Below are 26,718 nucleotides of genomic sequence, written 5' to 3' on the forward strand. Positions count from 1 at the left end.
CAATAATCCAAAGGCCACGTGTTTGCTGTTTGCTCGGATTTATATTGAATGATTTGACATTATGACAATGACTGCAACATGTCATTCCAAGGTATCATATCCCAGCTCCCCGAAAACAAATCAAATAAATAAAGACAAACATTTCAGAAAATTGCAGTGGTGCAATATCATACGCAATAAATTTTACTGTGGAAAGAACTGTAACACTTTCGGTAAACATTCGCGTCATTAAATAATGACGAACTGACATAATGTCAGAAACATTGACTAACAAAAGTGTTGTTCCCCCTACTACATGGTATTAACATTCATGTACAGTTCCTCTTGCGATGTCTGCGTGACTTCAGCGTGGTCTCCTCTTGTTTTATCCACCTTTGCATACAACTCCTCTATTGATGAAGGTGTCTTTGCTGCTTTGTCCACAGTTGCATACAACTCCTGGGTTGATGAAGGTGTCTTTGCTGCTTTGTCCACAGTTGCATACAACCGCTCGGTTGATGAAGGTGTCTTTGCTGCTTTGTCCACAGTTGCATACAACTCCTCGATTGATGAAGGTGTCTTTGCTGCTTTGTCCACAGTTGCATACAGTTGTTCACAAGGCTTAGGCTCTGGCTTCAAGGAAACAAGGGTTTCATCTTTTCTGATAAGACTATATGTCAAATCGACATCGTTAGATTTCTCACAATCTGCTTTGTTGAGAAGGTCTTCAGAAGGCACGATATTTGCTGAACTCAAACTAGAACAAGACATACTATCAGCTCTTCCAGAAGTCGACCCAGTGGTAGAAGGTGACGGGTCATGGATCTGTTTGTCGTCGTCATGAGTGGCATGCTTGATGCAACCGTATTCACTGTCCATGCATACATTGCTCGCTTGAGCGAAAACGCGGTCAGACCGTTCGCCAAAGTCCAGGGAATTATAACAGCTATCATCAAACAAGCACGCTCTAGCAGTGGACTTGAAGTCATTTTTCGTCATACTATCCTTTCTATTATCAAGGTCTACATCCTGGTAATCACAATCTTCATATACGCTCGCCGGTTGATCTAGTGATGTTTCCTGCAAGCACTGGTATCCATGGTAACCCGATGAATTCACTGCGGTCATCGAAGACATGGTGGCACTGTCGATGTTACTGCCTACACTTATAGAAGAGGAGGTGGGATGTACTCCGGTGATTCTAGAAGGACCGTTGCGTACCTCTTCAGTGTCCTGGTAGATATGATACGGGTCGTCTTGATGATCTATGACGTCACCAAATCTGTTTCCAGAACGGCTGGGGATAGGGTGGCCCATCGTGTCAGCGTCAATGCTGGAATAGTCCAATAAATCAACAACATTCGTCATGTTTGCATTCTGGGTCGCCGTGCTTACTGGATATATCTGCAACTGACCGTCATCTGAGTAGTTATTTGCCTGGTTAGGCAGCCGCGATGTCCTGTGTTGTCTGCGGAAATGAAATGAAAGATAACCGACACAAATTTGCAAGTTTTTGAAGAGTTCTTATTCTCGTAGTTTATAGTGAATGACAGACGTACTTTTTGTAAAGCCAAATGCCAAAAACAAGCAAACAAATGCACCTGCAATGCCATTGTTTAGGATAATTAAATCTGTGTTTTTTTATGTTCATATTTCTAAAACCATTTTTTGAGAGATACCTTCTTCTTCCTGAAGTACACAAACATTCAAGGTTTATCTACATCCAAACAAACATGCTTTAAGCATACATGATACTATAGAGATCAATTATCATGGCGTGATATACCATGTAGACATTGACTTTACTTTAATGGACAGGGACTATAAAAGTATCATTGCAACGTAACTCTGCTCCGCCAACAGGCCGTTAAAGAAAATGGTCTTGTCGTTCACCAACAATCATCAACTACATCACTGCTAAAATGAAAAAGACTCAAGTCATGAAACTACACCTTCCCTTAGATCATGAGAAAAAATGTGACTTCTATTTGAGGAGAGTTAAATGGGACAATTTTGGGTATATTTCTTTATGTTAATATCATCATATTTGAGAAGCATTACAACCATTTCAAAAGAGTCTACTTTTCACCTATAAAACAATAATGATGTAAACAAACAATTACTATACTGATTAATGATTAAAAGAAGGCACACAATTTTAAAAGAAAGCACACCTCTTCCGCCGGCGGTTACGCCAAAGCAAGGACAGTACGGTGAGGACTATGAGAACCACACCCACAAAGACTCCAAGAGCGTATGCTATCAATGTCATCCCAGGCCCTCCAGAATCTGCAACATGATTGGATGGACAATGGTTATGTTGACAATTCTGAAAATGCTGCAACCACATTTAAGTTGTTTCTTTTTTCTTATTTAGAATCAAGAGAATGGTTACAGTGTACGTGCCTACAAAAATTAAGCTTCAATTTTTACAAATCATTTTACTATAATCTAGCAATTATTTTCAGTTGCCTTAATTCTAACACTTAAAAAAAAAACACTTTTCTGTAGGCAAGATGGAATGGATGCAAAGGCAGGACATATTGAGTGTATTTAAATCTGCCATTCAATGTAGATAACGAAAGAAGAGAGAGAGAGAGAGAGTATGAACACATTGCAAACTTCAAAATGATGGTGATCGTTACTGACTGATACTTATTAAACAAGAAATGTATAAAGGTTATGGTATTCATTTATTATGACCTCTTCCTTGGACAAATGGCTATCAATTTATTATTGAATATTGTATAATTTTGTAATAATTAAGTTTTTTAGGCTCCGTTGTAGAGCCATTCATTAGTTCCCTTGTGGAGACATTTATTATCATTACAATTAATATCTTATAATACTGTTTGATTTGTTTAAGATTTATTGTGGTTGATTTTATAACAGTATTGTCTTGAGCAAATTATTTTCTTAATAAATGGTCCCATTTTCTCTTTTTTTCCCCTCCAAAACCACAACAACAGCAACAGAGAGGATGTACGCATATGATTCAGTAGATTTTGTAGAGAATGATAACGTCATTAAGTAATGAACTCAAATTACTAGCCCAACTTAGCAGTTTGCCTGTGTACGAGATTAAATCGAAGCGTCTTATTTTATAAATACTCTTTTAATATGGTCCCATTTGTCTCTTTTTTTCTTTCAAAAACAACATCAATAGAAATGTTAAACAATTATTAGATATATTTTGTAAAGAATGATAACCTCATTCAGTAATAAACTCACATTATTAATCCAGCTTAGCAGTTTGCCTGTGTCTGAGATTAAATCGAAGCGCCTTGTTTGAAAATACTAATTATAATTAATGATTTGGCTGGAATATGATTCGATTTCAATGACAGTGAATGAAGTGCAATAGCAATGGCATCATAGATATTTGTGATATGAATAGGTCTCTTTATTCATTTATATTCTGCGCTCACAATCACCAATACTCTGAGTAAGACACCGAATTATATTAAAACCCAACACCTCACAATGATGACAGTTTGCCAGATACTGCGAGAAATCTCAACGTTGATTCCAAAAATAAGCCCCGGCGAAATTTCAGAGACTTAAGATATTTTGAAAATCGAAAAATGCATGGTTTTGTTCAGCTCTTTAGTATCGTATTTTGAATACATGTACTATCATAATTGTTTGCTGATCTTCCGCATGCCTTTCACATTTCAACCTTTAATTTTTGTCAGTAGAGAACAAGCGAATAGAAATATACATGCAGGTGTTCCATTTATGTATTGCATGTTCTATACACGAATGTAAAATTTTGCACATAGATTATGTATATGTGTATGTAATGCATATATGATATCAATAGCGAGTTTACTTCCAAAAGGTGTTAACTCTACTTTTGACGGTAAGAAAACACACTAGATTTTCATTTCACATGCTTTAAAGTCTGTTCATGCAATAACTTTATGTCCCATACCAGGATAAAGAAAATGGGCCTTGGAAAAAAAAAATTGGCGTCCACACTGACTTTAACAAAACATTTAGCGCTGTAATGTAAAACACATAAATGTTTGTCATCAGAGATTACTGCCAGTGTCGGACAGATAAAACGAGTAAATTTCTATTAAAATGACCAGATTGATGAACAATGGATTCAGCACGTTTTTGTTTGGGGGGAAGGGGGCGGGGAGAGTGATTGGAGGAATTCTTATCCCATTAGTAACTGAACCGCCCGAAACCGCCTGTCCGCTGTTTGTGTATAGTTGTTGTTGTTGTTGTTGTTGTTGTTTTGTGTGGTGTTTTTTTTTTTTTGCTTCACTATCTTGAATGTTTTCATATAGAATGAATAATTACGTATCGTGAAAGATTTCAAAGGTCAACAAAAGTATGTCAGAATTATTTCTGTGACACAAAAGTCTTTTGGTAAAATGTTAATAGGCTTTCAAATAGACATGACTTACATTAGACAAAAATAAACATGAAGTTATCTATTTTACATAATGTAGGAATATTACTGTACCCTCTAGGGAGCAATCGGCGATTATATTATTTTTATAGTAATCTTCAGTTGCTAAATGGTTACACATAATACATTATGTGCCTCTATGTGCCTATACAACTATCTACCATACCTATTTTATTCATAAGATGAAACTCACTCAAAGGAGACGTTGACTCCCTTGTCGTCAAATCTTGTGTGGACATTCTTTTGCCTAGGTACAGAGAAATTGTAAATCAGCATCAAGTAAGACAAGTATAACCGATATACCCTTCAAGAAACGAAGTATGTCCAAACCACTATCGATTAAAAAGAAAATACTCATTACCTTTTTTTTTTTCTTTTTTTTTTTTTTGATGTATATCCTGCGTCAGGTTAATGTTCATTGGTATCAACATAATACGATTCGTATGGTGGGTTAGGCAAATGACGGAGAAGTTGAGTTTTCAATTTAAGTCATTTTATCGTTAAGATTCCAAAAATCTCACTGGCACACGTATATGCAACATATTAACATCCACGTGCAAGTGTCTGGGTGAATGAGTGATTGCGTTGCTGTACGCACGTCTATGCATAGAATAATTGTCAGTACAATCAAACTCACTTAAAGAAGACGTTGGCTCTCCTGTCGTCAAATCTTGTGTAGACTGACTTCTGCCTGTTTACATACAGATTGTAAATCAACACCATAGAGTTAGATATGTTAAAGTCAGATAATAAAGATTTTATTCAACATTTAGAATCCCTTCGACCAACAAAGTATATTTTTACCCTTTCCCAATTAAAAAGTTACTGCTACAGTCTTTTTCTTTTCTTAAAAGTTCTTAGGTGTCAGATTTTCGGGTTGTTTTTTTTTTTTCAAACTTACCAAAATGAGGCATTTGATATTATGTCGTGTCAGGCAATGAGAGAATGACAGTTCACTTTGGCAAAAAATAGGCATACATGAATGCAAAGATATGGAAAATAAAGAATCATATGGAACATAATTTCCCATACGTTGGGCACAATCTATCAAATCGTCACATGTACACCAAATTCGAGATTTATCCATCAGAATTTAACCGTAAAATCTGCTTGTTGATTGCACACTAAAAAGTAATCACTTATTCTAAAACTACATTAAAATTTTCTTAGGTATAAACATAAGCAGTGTTTCATTGAGGACACCATTACGTTTGTAGTACTAGTAAGCTATGTCGGTTTCAATCCACGGAGGGTATCAATATCCACGTATATGCTGTTAAATGTTGTTTCTACCCACGAATTTCAATGTGTTTGTATGTGAAATGTTGTAATTATGTAGTTTTTGTACAGACTTCTTGTCTTCACTCTGTGACATGAGACATGAGGAATTGTAACTGAAATCGGAAAATGAACTCCTGAGAACTTTTAACATGGATATTAAGGGCTAACACTTCTGTACGTGTACACTGCCGAAAAAAAAAACAACAACAACAACTAGATAGTAACTGGAGAGTTGTTAGACAAGGCAATATATTTTTCGCTGCGCTTGAAAAAAAAAAAGTCTTGCTCAATTTGAAATCACTTTGTGTAGCAGATGTCTTTTGAATCGCTAACAACCTGGAGAAACAGTTTTATCCACAACATCTTCAACAGAAAAAAAAAAATGACAAAACAGACACAGTATTTGATGTACATGTAACTTACTTGAAGCAAGCATGGTGCTTGCCTCATGGAATGTTGATACCGCTTGTGTAGACAGTCTCTCACCTGTTTAGGAGTAATGATAAAGATCGGTTACACTGCCAGTGAACATACGTAATAATGGCCACAACAATTTCTTTAATGTTACTGTGGTCATGCAAGATGATATTATTATGGAAAATAGCAAGTAGTTCTTGGGAACATTTTTAAATATTTTGACACTTTTCAATAGTTTTGTTTTATTCCTGCAAAATCTGAATGAAATATGCTTATATGTACGTTTGTGTGTACATTTATATAGATTCATCAATTCTTGTATATAGAGTATGTGTGTGTGTGTGTCCCTATACTCGCTGTGTGTCCGGTTACATTTCGGATTCACATTATTTGTCCCTTCCAGTACATGTAAATTCACTATGGTACCTGCAAACGTAAAGACACTGTCCGGAAATAGTAAAATGGAAAAAAAAAAAATCGATTCAAAAAGATTAAGAGACGAACACGCGCACACTCACGTAAAAACAAGGAAAACAATATCTTTTGTTCAAAAGAAAAGGTTGAAGTTAGAAATACTCACTAAAGGTATTGACTACAGTCTCCGCTGTCGATGAGCTTGTACTAACTGTGTACACCCCAGTGTCTAAAAAATAGTAAATACAAAGGTAGATATGCAAATCTCTGGCAAGGTATGATAAGCAACTAACCAGTTTGATACTCACACTGACTCATGAATCTCGACGACTTAAAAAAAAAAGTTTATTCAGCATCTGCCTTTGCTATAATACTTTCTGGTTTACAGTTTAGGAGTAAAACATGTAGCATAATTACCTGTCATTCACGCAAAACGGCTCAAAACCGAATGCAAATATGGTAGATTAAAAAACAAAAACAATGATGATAAGTAATATAGATCAATAACATATTGCTAGGGTATTCATGTACACGATGTCATCTGGTTGTTAGGGAGCATCGTAGGTAGCATTATTGGCTAGCATGCATGATAAAAAGAATAAGAACATTAAGTCTCAAGATGAAGATTATCATTCCTTGTTATATTCTGCTTTGATTTCAACGCTTACGAGTTGATAACTAAAAAGGCCATGCTCAGCTCTCATTATGATTATTCCTCAAGAGTCTTTATTCCACTCACACCCAACTTTATATTTTCTTAAGAATCGCTTTTGAAAAATAATTATATTTGACATTTAGAATGTAGACTTCCTGATGTCAACTTTTATTTAAAATATGCTTTGCCAAATTTAAAAAAAAAATAACAAACTAGGGATAAAAAAAAAATCTTTATAACAAGAAATCGTAAAACCATCCTAATCCTGACCATTTTCATTTTTATTGAGTACATAACACCAATGATATCGCAAAGTATCAATGCTTACACCGATCATGTTGATATTGATCCATGCTATAGTTCCAGTCCCTTGCTGTTTATAATGATTTCGATGCACATTTTGAAAGCATAATTATTGATTGGGCTCAGTATTCCTGTCATTAGATCAGGAGAACAAATACACCATTTGCATTCAATTTTGTAAAAACTTTACACTATAAAATACACACACACACCCACACAGCAGAGGGTACTCTCTTATCTACTACCGACCGTTTGATTCATTTGCAACAGCTCGGCAAGACGCGAATGGCGGATTCCACTGCGGAAAGTAAGTCGACCAACCGGGTACCTCCTTACACTGCAAAGTTGCGGAGTCATTGATGACGTAACCTCCACCGCAGCTGAGAGTAATGTTGGACCCATATTTCGTGTTATTTGTGATCCATTGACCGTTCGTCACTGGACTAGGGTAATTACAATACCCAACAGATGCTTCAAATCATTGAGGAAAACAAAAAAGCCAATCAAAGTAATTATATAGATACGATAATAAAAAAAAAAAAAAGGTTGTGCACATTATGAAAGAACTAATATCGTCTACTAAAGACCTGTTTACATTGCCTAAAGACCATCACGACGGCTGTTGAAGAGGTGGATGAATCATATCGATAAACAAGTAAAATCAACCTGGATATTGTAAAATAATGTGATGTTTTGATCGTACCTCTCAAGACCATTCGTGTCATGGCATTCAACTTCATAAAACGTGTGAAGAAAAATGATAAGAATATGAAGATAAATTACCCTCGGTCACAAAACTCCACAAAATGTCCCCTTGGTTGTTTTCCAACTTACAACTCAGAAAACAATAAGCAACCCTCTTTCTAATCAAACTCGAAGTTCATTGCATTATATTAGTTACAAATGATATCATTGGCAGTTTTTGTTGACGCTTTTGTATTTTTGTCCCTACTCCTTCCGAGGTGTTTAAAAATGAGCTTACAATTCCGGTAGTCGTCATTAAAGCAGTTGGTCGAAGGTGATGAAATTTTGAGTAACCTTGTTTTTTGATATATCTAACATAATCTGTTTTCATTACTTTGTGGGCGGGAACCTTCCATTCTATTAAGGGCTATTTCAAAGCTGAAAATAGGAACCTCTTTTTAGAATGCGATTGTGATAATTTATCTCGGGATATTTTCTTGGGATTTTGCATGCTCACTTTTGTCTACTGTGCTTTCTGTTCTTATCATTGTATAAACAATATTGCGGGTTTTTTCTCTTTTAAACTCATACTCACTGTTGAATGAATAATGGACACGTTCTTTGGAAATAGATTGTGCCTGACTGGGACATGTCCAGTTGTTCGAAAAACTTCCATCAGAAATGAAATCCGCATACCATTTTGATTGGAAACAAAAACAAGACCCACGATGAATGACAGCAACACCATTGTTTCTCGGTTTTTTCCTGCAGGTAGATATACATTTCTCATCGGATTTAGACTCAGACGCATAGTCGAGCAGAATCGAAATTGCTTTATGGTCACCTTGATAGCATCCGAGAAATCCAGGCCCTAAGAACAAACAAAATGTTAACACGGAGACAGTTACCTGGATAACGTATTTTTATTTGTTTGTTTGATTGTTTGTTTTGTCTTTTAGTTATCAGAATTTTTATGAGACCGATCACAGTTTGGCTAATATTCTGAAGGTTCGTTTTACCGATGAATCCTTATTCCGGTGTGTCGTGAGTAAAAACAACAACAACAACAACAACAACAACAACAACAACAACAACAACAACAACAACAACAAACAACAATATACAATTCAAAGGTACAGGAAACCGTAAGCGAAATAAAGCTCGTAATAACGAGGGTCTTTAGAAGGCAGCTTTTTCATCTTTTTTTTTTTTTCATTTCGGATGAAATAAAAAAGCTTCGGAATAACGAACATCACCCTTCATCCAGGCCAACTCTTGTTCCGCAAATTGCCACCAACAACAATGAGAGATCCTTGAATAGCAAATGATACAAAATAAGATGCGTCGTTCTGCAGACATTAGCTGTGTAGAAAACATGAAATAACCTTTACCTGATTATGCTCCTACTACTATGTGTTCCTTCAATATCCAAAATTATTCAGTTATATAGTCGGTGTTTACAGTTTCCATCGTATCTACAATCTTCCAATGCGGAGGGTTGTTATTGGTTAATAGACACCATAGTTATCATGTTAATATGTATAAGACATGTAGTATAAGCATGTCCATTTACCAAAAAAAAAAAAAAAAAGAACCAAATGCATGATGCTTTCACTGGGAGATGGAACATGTTTAATTGATAATTTCGCACAGGACGCTTGAAGTACCCTTTATATCTTGTTTTCTCCTTTTTCTATGAAAATGCATCTCCTCTGTTTATCAAATCATTCACTTTGTAAATAGGTTATGATGGTTCAATTTACACGATATAATATATTATAACTGTCTCATTTCAAAGCGTAGATTTTATATTTTTATACTTTTTATATTTTTGTGCGTGATGCATATTTATAATGTAATAGCAAATTTCACCCTCATCACGAACCACCTTATGTTGTAACACCTTCTGTTTTTCACTTTCTTTTTCCGCGTCAATTTTGGTTTCGAGTTATCACTGATCGGAACAGCGAATTGTATTCATAATTGTTGCTGCTAAATATGATATTGCGTTGTTATAGTCTCACCTCGGCATTTCACTCTGACAGCCATGTTGGAGGAACACTCAGCGGTTGTGCAATCCCGTAAACGCTGAAACCTGTATGAATCTGTGCATTGATGACGTAGATTTTTTGTTTTTGTTTTTGTTTTTTTTCAACTGATCAACTGTCCGGTCACGTCATTAATCATGAAGCAAAAATTTTGGCACAATGATATGTTGAGAAAACGCTTTAAAGGAATGTTGAATTCTTCTTATCATGATTCTCATCACTAAAAATAATAAAAAAAGAATGGAAACTAAAATTATACACAATGCAACGATTTATCTGTCAATAGCCAATATTTATTACATCTTTCCTGATGTGAAAAATTATTACCTTTTTAAACTTTGACCTGCCTTCTATTCCCTTTATTGTTTCGAAATCTTAGATTTAGAAAATTACTTAAATCATGTAGACCTAATTATTTCTCTTCAGGTTTGTTTTGTTTTGTCTTTCCTCCATTTGATAGGAAATAAAACATCCCGTAGAATTTTGCTTTTGCTCTTGGGTAAATGTAACTATCAAATGCATGTTCTATGCTGCTGCACTAGCAAAATCTGAATGATTTTCTTTATTCGGGGGTTTTGTCAAACCAAGTCTCGAATAATCATTTAAAATTGTTATCTTATTTTTATATACCTTCTTTTATATGTCGTCGCTCATTGTTTCTGTTATTCTGATTTGGTTATTAGGTTTGTTGGTTTCTGGTTTTTTTTTTTTATTGATATAAATAATGAAGGTATAGTATGTTCATTCAAATAGACACATAACAGAGCACTTACCTTCAGATGAGCATGATACGCGTTGAGTTCTGGTTGCCAAACTTGGCGTAGGTTCAGGCGAATACTCCTCTGCCGCTGGGAAGCCTAGTTCTCCACACACCAATTCGGCAGCTTTTGCGGTAAATCCTTCATAACAGGCATAGCTGCCTGACTCCAGGAACACTAAGCCTTCCAGAGGAGAGGCCCCGTTAACCAGTTGCACAGAGGGCGTTTCTTGGAAGTGAATTGTACAAATATGTCAATATGCATTGATGTGTAGCGCTCACCGTATTTTCATATGCAGTAAATTTTAGCATTCGTTCCCAAATCGGTATTGAAAAAAAAAAACAATCGAAACTAATGCATTTCTTAACAGTGTAATCAGTTTCCGTGCATGGCTATGCTAAACGCGATAATCTACCTAGTTTTCAGATGCACTCTAAGAAATAAGAAAAAAAAAATGAAGAAATACGTCAGTTGATTTCCAACCGAACGAAAAAATTAACAAAATTAACAATTTCATATAGCCAAAATAACCGAGCATCACACCAAAATTACTGCATCATACTGACACTTAACGTATTGAAAATGTCCCTGACATAGTGTTACCCGTGCCCGTCACCTTTTGAAATACAGCATCATTCTAGAGTAATTTTGGTAATTATATCATCTTGGATTTCCCAGTGGACGAGGGTGTTATAATTCAGGAAAATATCTCATGCAGGTAGTGGAAGTGTGAAAAGTGATATGTTTTGATAAAAAATCAACGAGAGGAAATCGAATTTATCTAACCAATGTTTTTCTCTTTGTCTCTTATTTATCCCTTTTTTAAGAAAAGGAGTCATGTCCGCATTCCAATATTCCAATATTATGTCTTGGGTGATTTCGCTTTGCTTTGATTTGAGAAAAGAAAAAACAATATAGCAAAGGCATTCTGAAGGTCAAAATGATAGCACCACCGTCATCGCGATGTCATGAGATTAACAAAAAAATACAAAAACGTAAACCCTCCATGACTCACTCAGAGCAGGCAATGTAAATCGGCCAATCTAGTAGGCTTGCTAAGGGCGAAAAAAGGGGTGATCGCTGCATTTTATACCGCAAATGTCCTATTTGGCACACATGTTCCTCGGCACAATTGGATTTTTTTTAATCTAAAGAGACGATCTGTATCTATGCAAATAAGCCTTGATTTACATAATCTATGTAAAATACATATAAAAATTATCAAAAAAAATATATGTGCATCCAGCAGAAATACCTAATTTGGTGGAAGTATTCTATAGGGTATTTTTTTTTTTTTTTTTTTTTTTTACAGTCTAAGAATTGCATTTTACGATGAAAACTACTAAAGTAGTATGCATGTCATTTAGTCAAAAGAAAATGTTTTGTAAGATCAAAACATTATTTCTCTATGCAAATACCGCCTAATTAGCATATTGTGCATATTAATGCCTGAATGTACCAGAAGTCAATGGTCAAGGTCGACTTAAGAAATTGTATCAATTTACGCGAGAACTCAAGACTGGATTAAGTAAGTTTCACCAAGGATGACGTATGATGGGACATTAAACTGAGCAGTTTTTTTAAGTAAAATCGGCAAAAGGTAAAAGGTCAAAAAGTTCAGGTCAATGCTGAAATTTCATTATTTCCCCCATGTCTGAAGGTATTTTCTTCAAACTTAGTGACTGCATACAATGCACTACCAAAATAAGATTCTCCAGAAAGTTTAAGGTCAAGAGATCAAAGGTCAAGGATCAGGTGAAAATGTTAGAATTTAACTTTTTTTTTTCTCTGTATCTCGCAAATGGTTCAAGGTGTCTTCATGAAACTTGGTACTGGCAGGGATTTTCTAGGGAAAATAGGGCCATTTGTCAAAGGTCAGGGATAAAAGACCAAGGTCAATTGGGCCATGAAGATGTCACTGTTTCTCTCATATTTTTGTAATGCTTGTAGGATCTTTCTTGAAACTTAATATTTACATGTATTACCTTATGGAGATTCTCTGGGAAATTTCCAGGCAGAAGGTCAAAGCTCTGATGAAAGTGCTGTATTTCACATTTTTTTTTCCATATCTTGAATGTGAATCAAGGTATCATGAAAGTAAGTACATATTTGTGCATGTTCTATCTGACGGTGATACCCTTGTTGATTATCGAAAAAAAAAATGTTAAGCCCCCCCCCCCCCCAAGTGGTTTTGTTTCCTCTTGATATTAGTGGGAAAGGACATGGAATTCAGTGACAAGGTATAGTCATTAATGTATGGGTCGCATGAAAGTTAACCCGTTCTTTCCCCAATTCTCTAAATACCTTCAATGTCCCCAAACGAGATTTTTTTTTTTTTTTTTTTTTTGCCCGTCAACAGAGAACGGACAGGTTGGTATAATCCACCTGTGCAAAAGCGGTCAAGTGGAGCATGCATAACCTCCCCTACTGTCGTGCCCTTGAACAATATAAATATCGATCGGGTGCGATGTATGAATAGAGCGTGCGCTGATAGGCTCACAGACTCTTTTGTTCTACACAAATTAGGCACCATAATGCGATGACTGGGGTCAGCGAACGCACATATCTACTGTGATCAGCTTGGATCGCTAATGTACACGTCCATACGAGTTTTGTAGCAGAGCAAGGGCAAACTAAATCAGAACAAAGGTAAAAAAATACTTTCATAATATACGAATTCTACCAACAGAAAGAGAACAAGTGCTGATAGAATAATAAACTCTAATCTTTTTATCAAACCCATTTTAGGGGACTTAAACACAAAGGAGCAAGAAATTTGGCCATGAAAGCAGGCACTCTTGTCTTGATCTTGGCAACCTGGTATACCAGGTTCCCGTATATCAGTTGCTCCCATGGGAACCTGGTATACCAGGTTCGCGTAACGAACGGATTTTTGATGCACACATTTATATCCTCTGATATTATCACTTTTTACATTTTTACCTGTGTATCCTTTTTTTTTAACCTCTGACATTGTTACACAAAACCAGTTAACCCATTTTTTTTTTTTTTTTTGATAAAGCTTCAAGATCATGTAGGTCATGATCATCTATACAGGTATTAGTGGGGGAAAGAATGTGGTGGAATATGACATTCTTTGGACCGCCAGGGAGTTACATTATCTCAAGGGAAAACAATCATAACCAGGGAGAATATGACATTTGCGATCCTCGTAAACAGTAGCATGTGACGATATGTTGACAAATCACACCCTAGTAATTGAAAAGGCCATCTAGGCCTAATATGTGACCCTGCTCCACAAAACAAACAAGAAATCGCCAGACATGGAGTTTTAGTTAAGGATAGATTCTAAAAGAGCAGACTCTAAGCTTAAAAATGATGTATAATTCAATTCAAATGGACTCTTCTAACCTATCTAAATATTGGAAAGAAAGCGCTCACTCTGTAAAAGTGTGAACCGAGAAAAGAGGCTCTGAAGTACAGGGTCTATCTGTCGTGCTAGCTGTGCGATGAATTGGACAATAAACAGGATGTAAACGACTACAGCAACAACAATGAAGAGATTATCAGATTCATTTGAAATTGAGCACGCTCTGTCAACACATTCTGTTTATAATTAATGTCAATTTTCAAAGCAGCAGCTTTATCCTTCCAAAAGTTATCAGACTTGAAAGTGAAGACTTTGCAAATGATTATCAAGAAATGAAAAGGGGCCTCTACGACATACCTGATCTCACTACTCTACAAAAATAGGGCTGTAGAAAAACTTCTGAAAATGCACTTTCCCATTCATTGTATGAGTCCAAACTTAAGAATAATGTAGTAGAAGGGTAGCTCTCTAAGAAAATATGAAAAACTGAATATTGACTTGGTTGACCCGTTTCACCTTTTTCGAGTCCTCACGTGAAATCAAGGGATGCGACTTTTTGTTTGTTTTGTGATGCACGGTCACATATACACTTTTATGGCTATGAACGTATTATTTCTGCTTTGATTTATTGTTCGAATTGACTTATTTTAAGTCAGAGACTAAGATTATTTGACTTTAAGTATAACATCTCCTACATTAATCACATGACAATTTTTTTTTGCATATTATTGCCTTATCAAAATGTTATTGTGTATACATTTCCTAGCATAGTTTCTATGCCATAGCAGCTCGTAGTATACTGAGGGAGCTTTTTTTTTTCAGAAATAGACTTTGTTTCTAACTCAAGCTTGTAAGTTCTTAATGTGTGCAGATACACTTGCGTCCACACAATTTGCACAAGTTTCTAATCAGTTTGATGTAAAAAGCCTCGTATTCGCTTGGATGCCTACAAAATACAATGAAAATCAGAATTCATACTTTCACTATGGAAGTGCCTTTTGTAAATTTTTCTAAAACCATGACATCAGTTGTGAACAGTTTGCAAGGGAAAAACAATCCTTTTGTAAGCAATTTTGTTGCGATTTGCATCTGTTCATAATATAGGCCCTAATATTATTATTTGCATAATCATATTTAAAGAGTGTCACTATCGATTGCTATTTTTCCTACTCGGCAAAGCATTTGAGGGAAAATAAATAGCACATTTTTTGACAGATCAATATGTTTCGCAATTTCCTCTCTTGATTACTTATTTACATAATTTATGCATAAAATTCCTAAGTTAATTAGATAATATGGAAACAATCTAAGCAACTGAAAGCGTTGCTGTGGGAATATTGTCTTATTCTATTAGCTGTTTGGATGTTAAGCTCAAAGCGATAGCAATGTCACATAATTGTTTTTGTTGCTTTTTGTTCGTTCTGATTATCTACGTGTAGGTATTGATATGCATATAATGCAAATAACAAGCTGTTTGCATAGAGACAGTTCGTCTCTTTAGATGAATCATTTGCTTTTGACCGAAGAAACATCCATCCCAGCTTCAAACTTTGTACTACAAGATCGAGTGCTTAATAGATTAGAAATTCTTTCAAAATGCAGATTTTTACACAATACCTTGCATAATTATGCAATTTTCATGTTTATTTCCATAGGTATAAATCAATTTTTGCAGGAATTGTTTCCACTTACTCTATAGAATACTTCTACAAAACTAGGTATATCTGTTGGATGCACACATAGTTTTTAATAATTTTTATATATATTTCTTCATAACTTATGGAAATTAAGGCTTATTTGCATAGATACAGAGTTTCTCTTTAGATGAAAAATTTTCAATTGCCCTAGGGGACATCTTTGCTAAGTAGGACATTTGTACTAAAATATGCAGCGTTTACCCCTTAGCAAGTCTACTAATTACTCGCACCGCACATCTCTATACGTATTGGCGGATGAGTTGCAAAACCCGTCTTTGAACAGTGTAAACGTAATGTATTACTGGGTTCGGTGATGCTCTTTTGTAAGAATAATTATTCATATACATTAAATGTTGGGAAGCATGATAATGAATCGTCTTAACTACAAGATCACAATCAACATATTATACATATGCCAAAGAGTCTCGACTGCTTTCACGTTGGTCTTTATAAGTGTTACGCGATAGAGAGAAAGATGGTAGTCACTTTGTCGCATTGTCACTTTTAATATAATAGACTCTCATTTTTGCCCAATGACTGGTGTTCGTTGCCGGAAGTGGAAAAAAAAATCACAAAATTATAATTTCCCAAGTATGTAGGCATATGATGAAAAAAAACAGAACCAGTCAACTCACAAAATCTAAATGTGACTCTGAAGGCATAATATTGTAAAAAAAAAAAAAAGCGATTAAATACTTACCATTGTAACACTTCACGGTCATCCTGAAATTCACAGGGTATATATATATACCGTATAGTTAGCTTCGTCTTATGGCTCAGCGATAAAACGGCCGAAGACAAGGAATCGCTTAAAACAAGAGTGCTGAACGTTTTGTTTGCTACTTCGTCTAATATTTGGAATCCCAGCACTCTGTTATTGAGAGACTCAATTTCAGTGAGAATTCGCCTTCCAGCAGGAGCATGTACAACCCAACCATCGCCGTTGGTGACGCAGTCTTTAGTACACCACATATTACGTTCTAAAGACCCTTCCATACAGGTCAGAGATAGATCTGTGAGATAACAAGAGGACAGAGTGCGTTTTATGTCACATTGCGTCAGAAAACAAATAGTCTCATAAATTCATTTTACAAAGTTGGAGTTGAGTTGGAGTTGGAGAGTGGAATAAACTCATTCGTTAATGTGTGTGTTCCCTGACAGTTCCGGATGAACATATTTCCCTGTCTTATTCGTTTTTGAATATTCATTTTCCATTCGAGAGGGTTGTAAAGGTAACGACAGCCAGTCAATTAACCCGCCAGATTTTAGGTTAATCACACAAACATTCACTATCAAAACTACATTGAGTTTTGATTTACACAAAGTAAATGACGACGCAATGCACATTGATGAACGCTTGAATTATTTGGAGTTCCTTTTCGCAAAACAAACGTTTTATGTTTTATATCAATAATCATGGTAAACATTTGTCAGTTTGGGATATAGTGTCATATATTATGACGCATATTGCACTAAGTAAACTACAGTTAACGGGGCGACAATTAATGTCTTAGAAACCCCTGCTGTTTGCGAAAATCAAGAAGTTATGTCAGAAATGCCTGTGCAGATTTCATATCACGAAAGCATTAGGTAACGATTATTATCATAATCAATATCAAGAAATCGTCCTAACAGGAGTAAGTAGAGTTTGCACATATACCACTTATTGCCACTACAGATTGCAACGATTTATGCAGATTAGAACATGATGATGATAGTACTTGTAACGACCGTAATAATGATGTTGAGAATGAAATATACTGGGTGGAAAATCATAAGAAAGAAAAAAAAATACGTACAATTTTCAGTTGCCAAAGCGAGAGACGGATAGCTACAGATGAAACCAGCAAATAGCAATGCTAGGGCCGCCATTTTTCATTTGGCTTTCGAAACTGCACCAGTCATCAACCAACTGTTTAGAAACCAAGTCCCAGCAATATGCAAGATATCTCTGAAAGCCAGACAAAACTACTTCCAATAAAGAGCATACGCCGAGTCCTGTCTTTTGTACGGATTGATAAAGGCTCTATGAACCACCTCTTGAGCTGTTATGGAATGGACGATCACATGGATCATATGGGGGGAGGAGAGGTGTGACTCATTGCTTGTGCTTTCGTTGACATTATTCAGAAATTTTTTGCATAAAGGTTTCCCGGCCCACTCAGGGCTGTCAATCATTTTTTTTTTTTGTTTTGAATGCTCGTGAAAGCCATGGCAATTTCTCAACAAACATTCGACTAGTTCAAATTTAGTTTCATATCCGTATACAATTATTGGCTTTAAGAACAATGCCAGGATCGTTCTAAAGGTGCCCCAAGAGTAGCCACTTATCCTCCATATTTTCATTACAGGAAAACTGATATCGTTTTCGGTTTGCCGTAGTAGGTGGATGAGAATCACTTCATTGTTGTGATGTTGATGAAAATCAGCAGACCTTTTTTTTTTAGTAGTGATCAATGATGATCCAAACTCTGCCTTGCCACGCTGACACTTTGCCTTTGATAAGTGAGGTTGGCATTACGCATTACATCTACGAGTAATTGTTTTGTCAACACAGCCGAATAATTATTATCATGCTCAAGTATAGTAGTTTGTTACAAAATGTTTTGCTTGGACATCTTATATTTGTGACAGTGCACCTCAAAACGAACATAAAGTCGCACACACTGATGTTGCGTGAGGACTGAAAATAAGTGAAATGGGTAAACCTAGCCGAACTTGACTTTTTCATATTTTCTGAAAGAGCGGGTCTTCTTTTACATTATGCTAAAATTTGGTATCATAAAACGGGCAGGAAAGTGTGATTTTTAGCAGTTTATCTCGAACATTTTTGGTAGAATAGTGTGATTAGGTGTGTCTTTAGAATCCCTTTTTCATTTCTGAAAAATCTTGTCCACACTCTTCACTTTCAACTCTAATAAGTTTTGAAAGGACATTGCTACTGCTTTGAAGGTTGGCATTAAGTATGGACAGAATGTGTTAATGAGGCATGCTTAATTTCAGTTTAATCTGATAATCCCTTCATTGTTGTTACTCGGGTGGATTACTTCCGGTTTTTTGTCCCATTCATCGCACAGCCAGCACGGTTTGGTAAAGATTAAGCGCTTGAATAGACACTGTACTTCAGAGCCTCTTTTCTCAGTTCACACTTTTCCTGAGTTTGTGCTTTCTTTCCAATATTTAAATAGGTTAGGAGAGTCCATTTGATTTGAGTTATACATCATTTTAAAGCTTAAAGTCTGCTCTTTCAGAATATGGTCTTAACTAAAAATTCATGTCTGGCGACTTTTTGTTTGTTTTGAGGTGCAGGGTCACATTTTTTCCTGTTTGGTTGTCGGTAATTTGTACGTTCCGTTGTTAACGTATTATTGATAGATTTTACAAAAGTCCAAAACCCTTTAATATATTTCATTGATGGAGGCTGTGTATTTCACGTGCCTGCTACACTTCCCCTTCCCGTAGGACACACATCCCAGCACACCTCTTAGAAAGCTACTGATTTTAATGTAAAAAAAATGAGCATGATCACCACTTTGGTCTCTGGCTTACTAAGTGTGATGAAACTGATCAACGGCCATTTTTATTTAAATATATAATCCCTCTGTGTAACAATGAAGCGGTTGTCGTTTAGAAACTATCATTGACATCACAATTTGAAGGGGATATCGATGTATCATACATTGTTTTAACATTGGTTTAACCAATATTTTAATTGATCTTTCCCTGTCAGATGTATATATATATATATATATATGTGACCCGCTACAACAAAATGGTCCTAAAGTCGGGCGAGGTCGATTATTTGAAAATTGCATGATATAATCCCCTAATCTTTCTGCTTTAAATTGATATATAACAAATTTTATAAAAATAATCGGTTGCGGAGATATCGATGTTTAAAAGAGAGCATGTCGAGACGTCTGTAAAATCACTGTTTCGAGAAAAGCGCCCTAAAAGTCTTCCTTTCGACGCAATTGCGATCAAGGGACACGCAAGTCAGTTTTCACCTCTGGACAATAGAAGGTAAGCCCTAGCAACCCCCGAAGAGTTCATTCAAGCACATCAGCGTCGGCGGTCTCCTCACCAACCAATCAGTGACCAGGATGTGAGAAGCGACTGAGCATAGCGCACCCCGCCCGCACGCACCAGTCGACTGGGCAGTGTGCGAGCTTCACGCTTCGGTTAGCAGCACGGTCGTGATTTGGCAAAAAGGTGTATGTCTGAAAAATATCATGTTTTTGGTTTTTACCATTTGGGGGGTTTTCGATGCCGAAATTTTCATGTGACCAACTTTCGTAAGTCATCGATCCTTTGTTTCCGAGATATTTGGGGCTATCTCTGTATTATTTTATCAATTTTCCTGCTTTTGATTAGGCAAAAGGGTGTATCTTTACATACACCCTTGACGTACAATGACGTACCAGGATAGAGAACTACATGATTTGGCAAAAGGGTGTATCTCTAGATACACCTCTAACCGTGCACGCTGGGGAGAGCTTAAAGATTTGGCAGATAGGTGTATCTTTAGATACATCCATCTGCCGAATGAATCATGAATTATAGTTGCAAAGTATGATAAGGCAGAAAGGTGTATCTTTTATACTCTGTGTATATTATATACTCTGTTATACGTGCTGCTGGCATGTATGTGTACCGTTTCACTGGTCGGTGCGGTGGCGGGCCATGCTCCTGACTCAAACTGGCAGCCCGTTGCACTGCAGAAGTTTCTCCTTGTTGCTAGTCGGTGAGTAGCTAGAACCTAATATCTAGAAGTTCAGATCTAACGTTTGTCCTAGACTTCTATGGCCACTTCTATGCCATTAAATGCGCAGATTCGTAAAATCTAGCATTTCTGTTGAAATGACAGCTTTTCCGGCAAGTGTGGCTGTGGGATGAGAGTTCTCTACGCTTCAAAATGACAGTGATCCCTGCACTGTCCGTGCTGTGCAGTGCATGTAGAAACCTGTACATAGTGTAATGGTGTGCTGTGTGACTGTAAGATCGGCTACCCATTACGCTATGCGTATGGGGCCGTTACCTAACAGACATTTAGTGGCAGTTACACACAAAGAGAAAGATGTGTCCCTGTCTTTTGAAATGATACTTGGACGTACTGCTCAAAGTGCTCAGTGGATGCAAACAGTTAAATGATCCTACCTGAATTTTCACATTTATTGAATTTATTGCAAAAACTGGGAGCAGCATGATAACTGCGTTTCTAAGAACAGATACATGATGTGCAAACAATTGCCTTTTTGATTGCTAAAGCATTCAGTAGAGAAAACAAACGAACCTTTTGTCGAAAAAAGGGGCACAAAGCTAAAAATATAATGAATCATCCCATTGGAAGTAGAAGTTTTTGAAAAAAGGGAGGAGAAGGAAGAAGAAAAATTCTTCAGCTGTAATCCTCAACCATGCATCTCCATGAGACCATGTTTTGTTAATATTCAGACTCTAGGGTGAGTTGTAATTTGCGCACATTTTTCTATGTTTGATGAACAAGTTGTGCATCCTGATATTTTTGTTTATTGTTATTTTTTAAATCTTTTTGTAATAATGAAGTAAAGATTGTCAAGAGTTAACATTTGATTAGAAATGGTCTCACATACACCCTTCTCCCTACAAAATCTCTTGTATATTTTGTTATTGTTTAATTTGGCAAAAAGGTGTATCTCTATACATACACCTTTTTGCCAACTTAAATGCACTATTTCTCACGGTGCATGAGAAGATACACCTTTTTGCCAAAATAGCGTGGGTTGCAGTCCCTGTAAACGTGATTTGGCAAAAAGGTGTATCTCTATGCATACACCTTTTTGCCAAGTTAAATGCATGATTTCTTACGGTGTATGTGAAGATACACCTTTTTGCAAAAATAGCGTGGGTCGCAGTCCCTGTAAACGTGATTTGGCAAAAAGGTGTATCTCTATGCATACACCTTTTTGCCAAGTTAAATGCATGATTTCTTACGGTGTATGTGAAGATACACCTTTTTGCCAAAATAGCGTGGGTCGCAGTCCCTGTAAACGTGATTTGGCAAAAAGGTGGATGTCTCTAAACATGCTAAAAGTGCTAATTCTGAAGTATTCTTTAAAATCAGATGCAAGAAAATTATCAGGAAATGAAATTTGAAGTGTATACTAAATCATGGAATTGAATCCCTGAGCGTTGCACAGTTTAGGTGGCTTCTGCGGTCAAGGAAACTGCCAAAACTTTAAAGTCGATTTTCTCGGCTTTGTAGTCGCTGTAAAACGGCAGACATACACCTTTTTGCCAAATCACGACCGAGCAAGCAGCAAACTGACCAATGAGATCACTCTGGTCGTTGTTAGGGGCGGAACCTATCTGTGGCGCTCAATCCAAATTTCGAACCAGTTTCTGCTTCGTTGAAACGCCAAAAAACATGGCTCAGAAAAACGCTATTTTTTGGTCTTTCCTTTGATCATTTTGCTTCAAAATTTCGACAGATGATAGAAGACATGTTAGACTCCAATAATATATAAAAATCAGAAAATCATAAGTTTTGACCAATTTTAATGCTCTGACTTCAATCTCGATTTTCACGACTTCGGCCGTGCGCGACTTTAGGACCTTTTTGTTGTAGCGGGTCACATATATATATGTATACACACATATTTATATATACATATATATATATATATATATATATATACATACGCAGATGATGTAAACAGCTAGAGTGCGTACTTTTCCTTCTCTCCGAGCATTTATCTACTCGTGTGTTTACCAGCTGCTGCTTTGCCTTTGTCAAGAGGCTTGCCGTACAGAAACAAAATGGCGAACATTGAAATCTCATATAATATTAATTGATAAGAATTAATAGAATTTAATGACATATTGAAATATCATAAATGCGAAGCTGTTTTCCTGGTAGCTAGACAATGATCCCAGATTAGCATGAAAACTGAAATTTAATCTAGGTTTATTGCAAATATCAGTCTTCCGCCTTTAAAATCGTGTTCACAACTGAAAGTCGATGTTTTTTTTAATTCTTATTCAGATGTCTGTTACACGTACACTCAAAATCTCTTGACCACGGTGAGAGCTTGTTACAGTTCACCGAAGGGGGCTTAAGCCCACGGCTAGAAGGTCTCTCTTTGTACTCCGGACCTACTTTGCCATTCCCACCTGCTTGGTCATTACTTAACTATTACAATTATGATAATAGTCACACCCTCCTCGCCTTTGAAATAGGATTAGGCGGATTCATAATGATTTTACCTCCAACCTCCCTGTAAGTGCGATCGGATGAACAGGAAAAAAAAACAGCATTCGACTCCGGTACTGCTTATAACTTTGTGACTGAGTTGTGTTGGAGAGTAGTTACAAATCACATCATCACATGTCGACGATTATCTACGGCGCGAATGTATCGCTGTCACACTAAAACTTCTTTCTCCTGCCATTTGGTCATCTGTATATTTTTATTTGTACAAGTGCCTTCCTAGTTGTTTTTTTTTTTCGCTTGTTTGTTCGTTTCTATTTCTTTAAAAGTTATATTGTATATTCATTTTCGTTATTAGATAATTTGTTCCTGCATTCAGTGTATATAGTACGGTGCATGTAACTTTACCATGCACCAGAAACATATCACTAACGTTAAGGTACACATTATGAATAGGTCGATCCATATCTTTCAGCACAAAGCGGTCAAGCGAAAGTTGTCTTCGCGTATGAAGATTTAACATGCCATTATCGTCGACGCACCAATTTCTGATTTTTTCTTCTTTTTTTTTTAACAATGGAATTTTCGGCGTGTCTCCGTGGAGGAAAAATTTACCAAAGATCGATTCTTCACAGGCAAGTTACTCCATTTCTATCATCAAATTGTTACATAAAAGTTTATTTTTTTGTTTTGTTTATTGTACCATGAATGTTGGCTTTGCTGCAGGAATGTTCATACTAAACGTTTCCAAACACGTTTAATAATCAGAACTGATCACAACAATTTGCTCTGCTCAAGGAAATGTCTAGCATGCAAAATTCAGGCTCACACATGTGTTTGGTACCCAAAATACCTTTACAATGATTATCATAATTATTATCATACATTTTTATGGATTTTACTGATATTTGCTTTCATAAGAGACCTGCATGATATTGACGTTTCTAATTGTCCACTTTCAGAAAAGTGTCTGATTCTATGTCCATAAGACTCCCTCAGTCAGTCTGCTACAGCAATGTAGTAAATGCGTCCAAGTTAAAGGACAAGTTCACCTTTATAAGTATGTGTATTGTGAATACAGCAATATTAGTAGAACACATCAGTGAAAGTTTGAGGAAAATCGGACAATCCGTCCAAAAGTTATGGATTGTTGAAGTTTCTGCTCAGTCATGGCTGGATGAGAAGACTACTATAGCGTGTGATGTCGCATGTATACAACGATGATAGCACGAATAAAGAAAACGCAATACATTTTCACTTTTGTTGCAAAACAAAAGCACACTCTACTTTTCTTTTTCAAAAATAATGGGGAATAATATTACCCTTGACATACATCAGTAACAAGTCGAAGAAATGTGCACTTTATTCAAAAAGTAGTTTTGTGAAGTAATCGTTTTATTTTCCTTATATCGTTGTACGCATATGCCATCATACACTGTGATAGTCTTACTGCACTGATACTTGAAAAAAAAATACTAACTTTTGGACGCATTGTCCGATTATCCCCAAACTTTCGCTGATTTGTTTTACTAATATTGTTGCCTTCACTCAATTCACGTGTATATGAAGGTGAACTTGAACTTTAATGTTTCATCGGGATACCTGCAAAGATGAGTCGGTCCATTTCTATCTTTCTTCACTTTTTTTAAGCATTCCTATATGCATGGGAGCTTATCAACATCCTGCGTCAGGTACCGGTACATCGGCCTGATACGAATGTATCTATGATCAAACGTTACTGCCATCTTCAAAAAGGGTGAGCAGTTTTATATATGAACCTGTCCTGTGTCTCTTAAATGTGTGTTGCAAGGTGTTAGAGCACATCTTAACTAGTACAATAATGAATCACATTAATAATTACTTAATTTCTCCAGTTTGTGATCCACCATCTCCTTTAAATTTGATTTTAACTTAACTTACGTAATCACCAGTAGATAAGCTTCGGGCGATGGCTTGAGCAGGTAGAGGGTAGAGTTTGAGAATTATGCATGACACGAAACTCTCGCAGAAGCTATGAAACTATTACTTACGACATAAGTTTGACAATGAAAGAGCAGTCAAGCCTCTGAAAGCTCGAATATTTTACACTCCTTTAGTAACTCTTGTACAAGACTAAAATCGGGGTTTTATAGGTGATATTGTCAGTGACTTGTACCAATTTAACGTCACGGGTCACATATGTGAACGTGTTTCATAAAACCAACATCCACCATTTGATTTAACGTGAGCACTCGAAAAAGGCAAACAGGTCAACAGAGTCAAATTTGCGTGTTCATGTTTTCACACCATTTTGAAGTTTGAAGTTGAAAAAGGAAAGAGTGTAATCAGCAGTTTTTCTACAACCCTCCTTTTTTGGAAAAGTATGATTACGTATGTATTAAAGGCCCCTCTTCATTTTTAAAAGAAAAAAAATCTTTTTTGCACTGTTTACTTTGTACTCTTATAACTTTAGAAAAGCTGATGCTACTGCTTTAATTGTCATTATTAATGGACAGAATGCGTTAATAGAGCATGTCAAATTTCAGCTAGATCTAATAATCCCTTCGTTATTGTTGCTGTAGTGGTTTGCATCCCGTTTTTGTCCCATTCATTAATGGCTAGCACGGGTAGGTAAAGAAAGGGCATTAATTTATCATTTCCAGATGAAACAAAACGCCAGCATTAGTACTTTAGTTCTAAAATGTGAGTTTATTGGGGATAGAAACAGCAATGTACAAATGTTAATCAGTATCATCAATGTCTAAATATTGTTAAATGTATAAAATATGAAAAACAATTGTAAAAAAAAAAATGTTGTCGTTATGGTTTATTTAGTAATAATAATGTCTCCTTGCATTTTAGGATTTGTCGCATTTATATAAATGTATATATATATATATATATATATGGCAGGATGTTTTATGATACAATTGACCTACACATATGTATCAAATATGATGACTCGAACATACTTGAAATCACTTCAGAATAGAAGGGGTCGGTGCATTATAGTGTTAACCCACACTTTGGTGAAAAATGAGTTACATGCATTTACACCATCCTGAATCACTGCTCTATAATGCCTAAAAATGTCATGTTGAAATCTAAGCAATAAATGGGTTTTTAACTCTTTATATGCCACGTTCGCACGTCCGACTCAGTCGACGGCGTGCCGACTTCGCATATTCTGCTCAACAAACAAAGCCGCCAAAACCGAACGATAAATCGCTAATCCCGCGGTACAATGAAAGCGTTTCTCGCGCTTTTGTTCCTCTCACATACGGCTTGTATTCTATGTGGTGATTGACTATCAAGCGGTGTTCCAAACTAGATTTGCGCTTACATTCTAAGTTTCTGTCACGGTTTTATGTGCAAAAATCATGCCTTTACAGTAATGTAGCAATTGGTCATTCAAAAGAAAAAATGAAAGTAGATTTGTCATACAATTTATATCGAAGCGAAGTTTAGCATTCCTCTTTATCTTTGCTCACTATTATGTCCACCTTAACAGAAATTTGTAGAAGTTATACAAATTGGAAAACAGAATTCTTTCTCAAACATGA

The 26,718-nt window shown here is 36.1% G+C and overlaps 1 protein-coding gene across 1 annotated transcript; it reads right to left on the bottom strand.

The window, feature by feature from the left end:
- Positions 1–291: 291 nt before the first annotated feature.
- LOC140227960 (uncharacterized) lies at positions 292–16,712 on the bottom strand. Its single transcript, XM_072308343.1, has 11 exons — positions 16,691–16,712; positions 10,978–11,190; positions 10,181–10,261; positions 8,752–9,027; positions 7,722–7,943; positions 6,681–6,743; positions 6,107–6,169; positions 5,040–5,093; positions 4,596–4,649; positions 2,154–2,268; positions 292–1,447 (listed from the first exon to the last, which is right to left on the bottom strand). The coding sequence occupies exons 1-11, from the start codon at positions 16,710–16,712 to the stop codon at positions 292–294; spliced, it is 2,319 nt and encodes a 772-aa protein (XP_072164444.1).
- Positions 16,713–26,718: the final 10,006 nt, after the last annotated feature.

This window comes from Diadema setosum, chromosome 4 (genome assembly GCF_964275005.1).
Source record: "Diadema setosum chromosome 4, eeDiaSeto1, whole genome shotgun sequence".
NCBI lineage: Eukaryota > Metazoa > Echinodermata > Echinoidea > Diadematoida > Diadematidae > Diadema > Diadema setosum.

Coding starts and splice junctions, on each gene's coding strand:
- LOC140227960 (XM_072308343.1), bottom strand. CDS start 16,712: ATGACCGTGAAGTGTTACAATG. Junction 7,944..8,751: donor TGTCCATTATTCATTCAACA/GTGAGTATGAGT, acceptor AATGATTTGAAG/CATCTGTTGGGTATTGTAAT. Junction 5,094..6,106: donor AAGCACCATGCTTGCTTCAA/GTAAGTTACATG, acceptor GTATGTAAACAG/GCAGAAGTCAGTCTACACAA.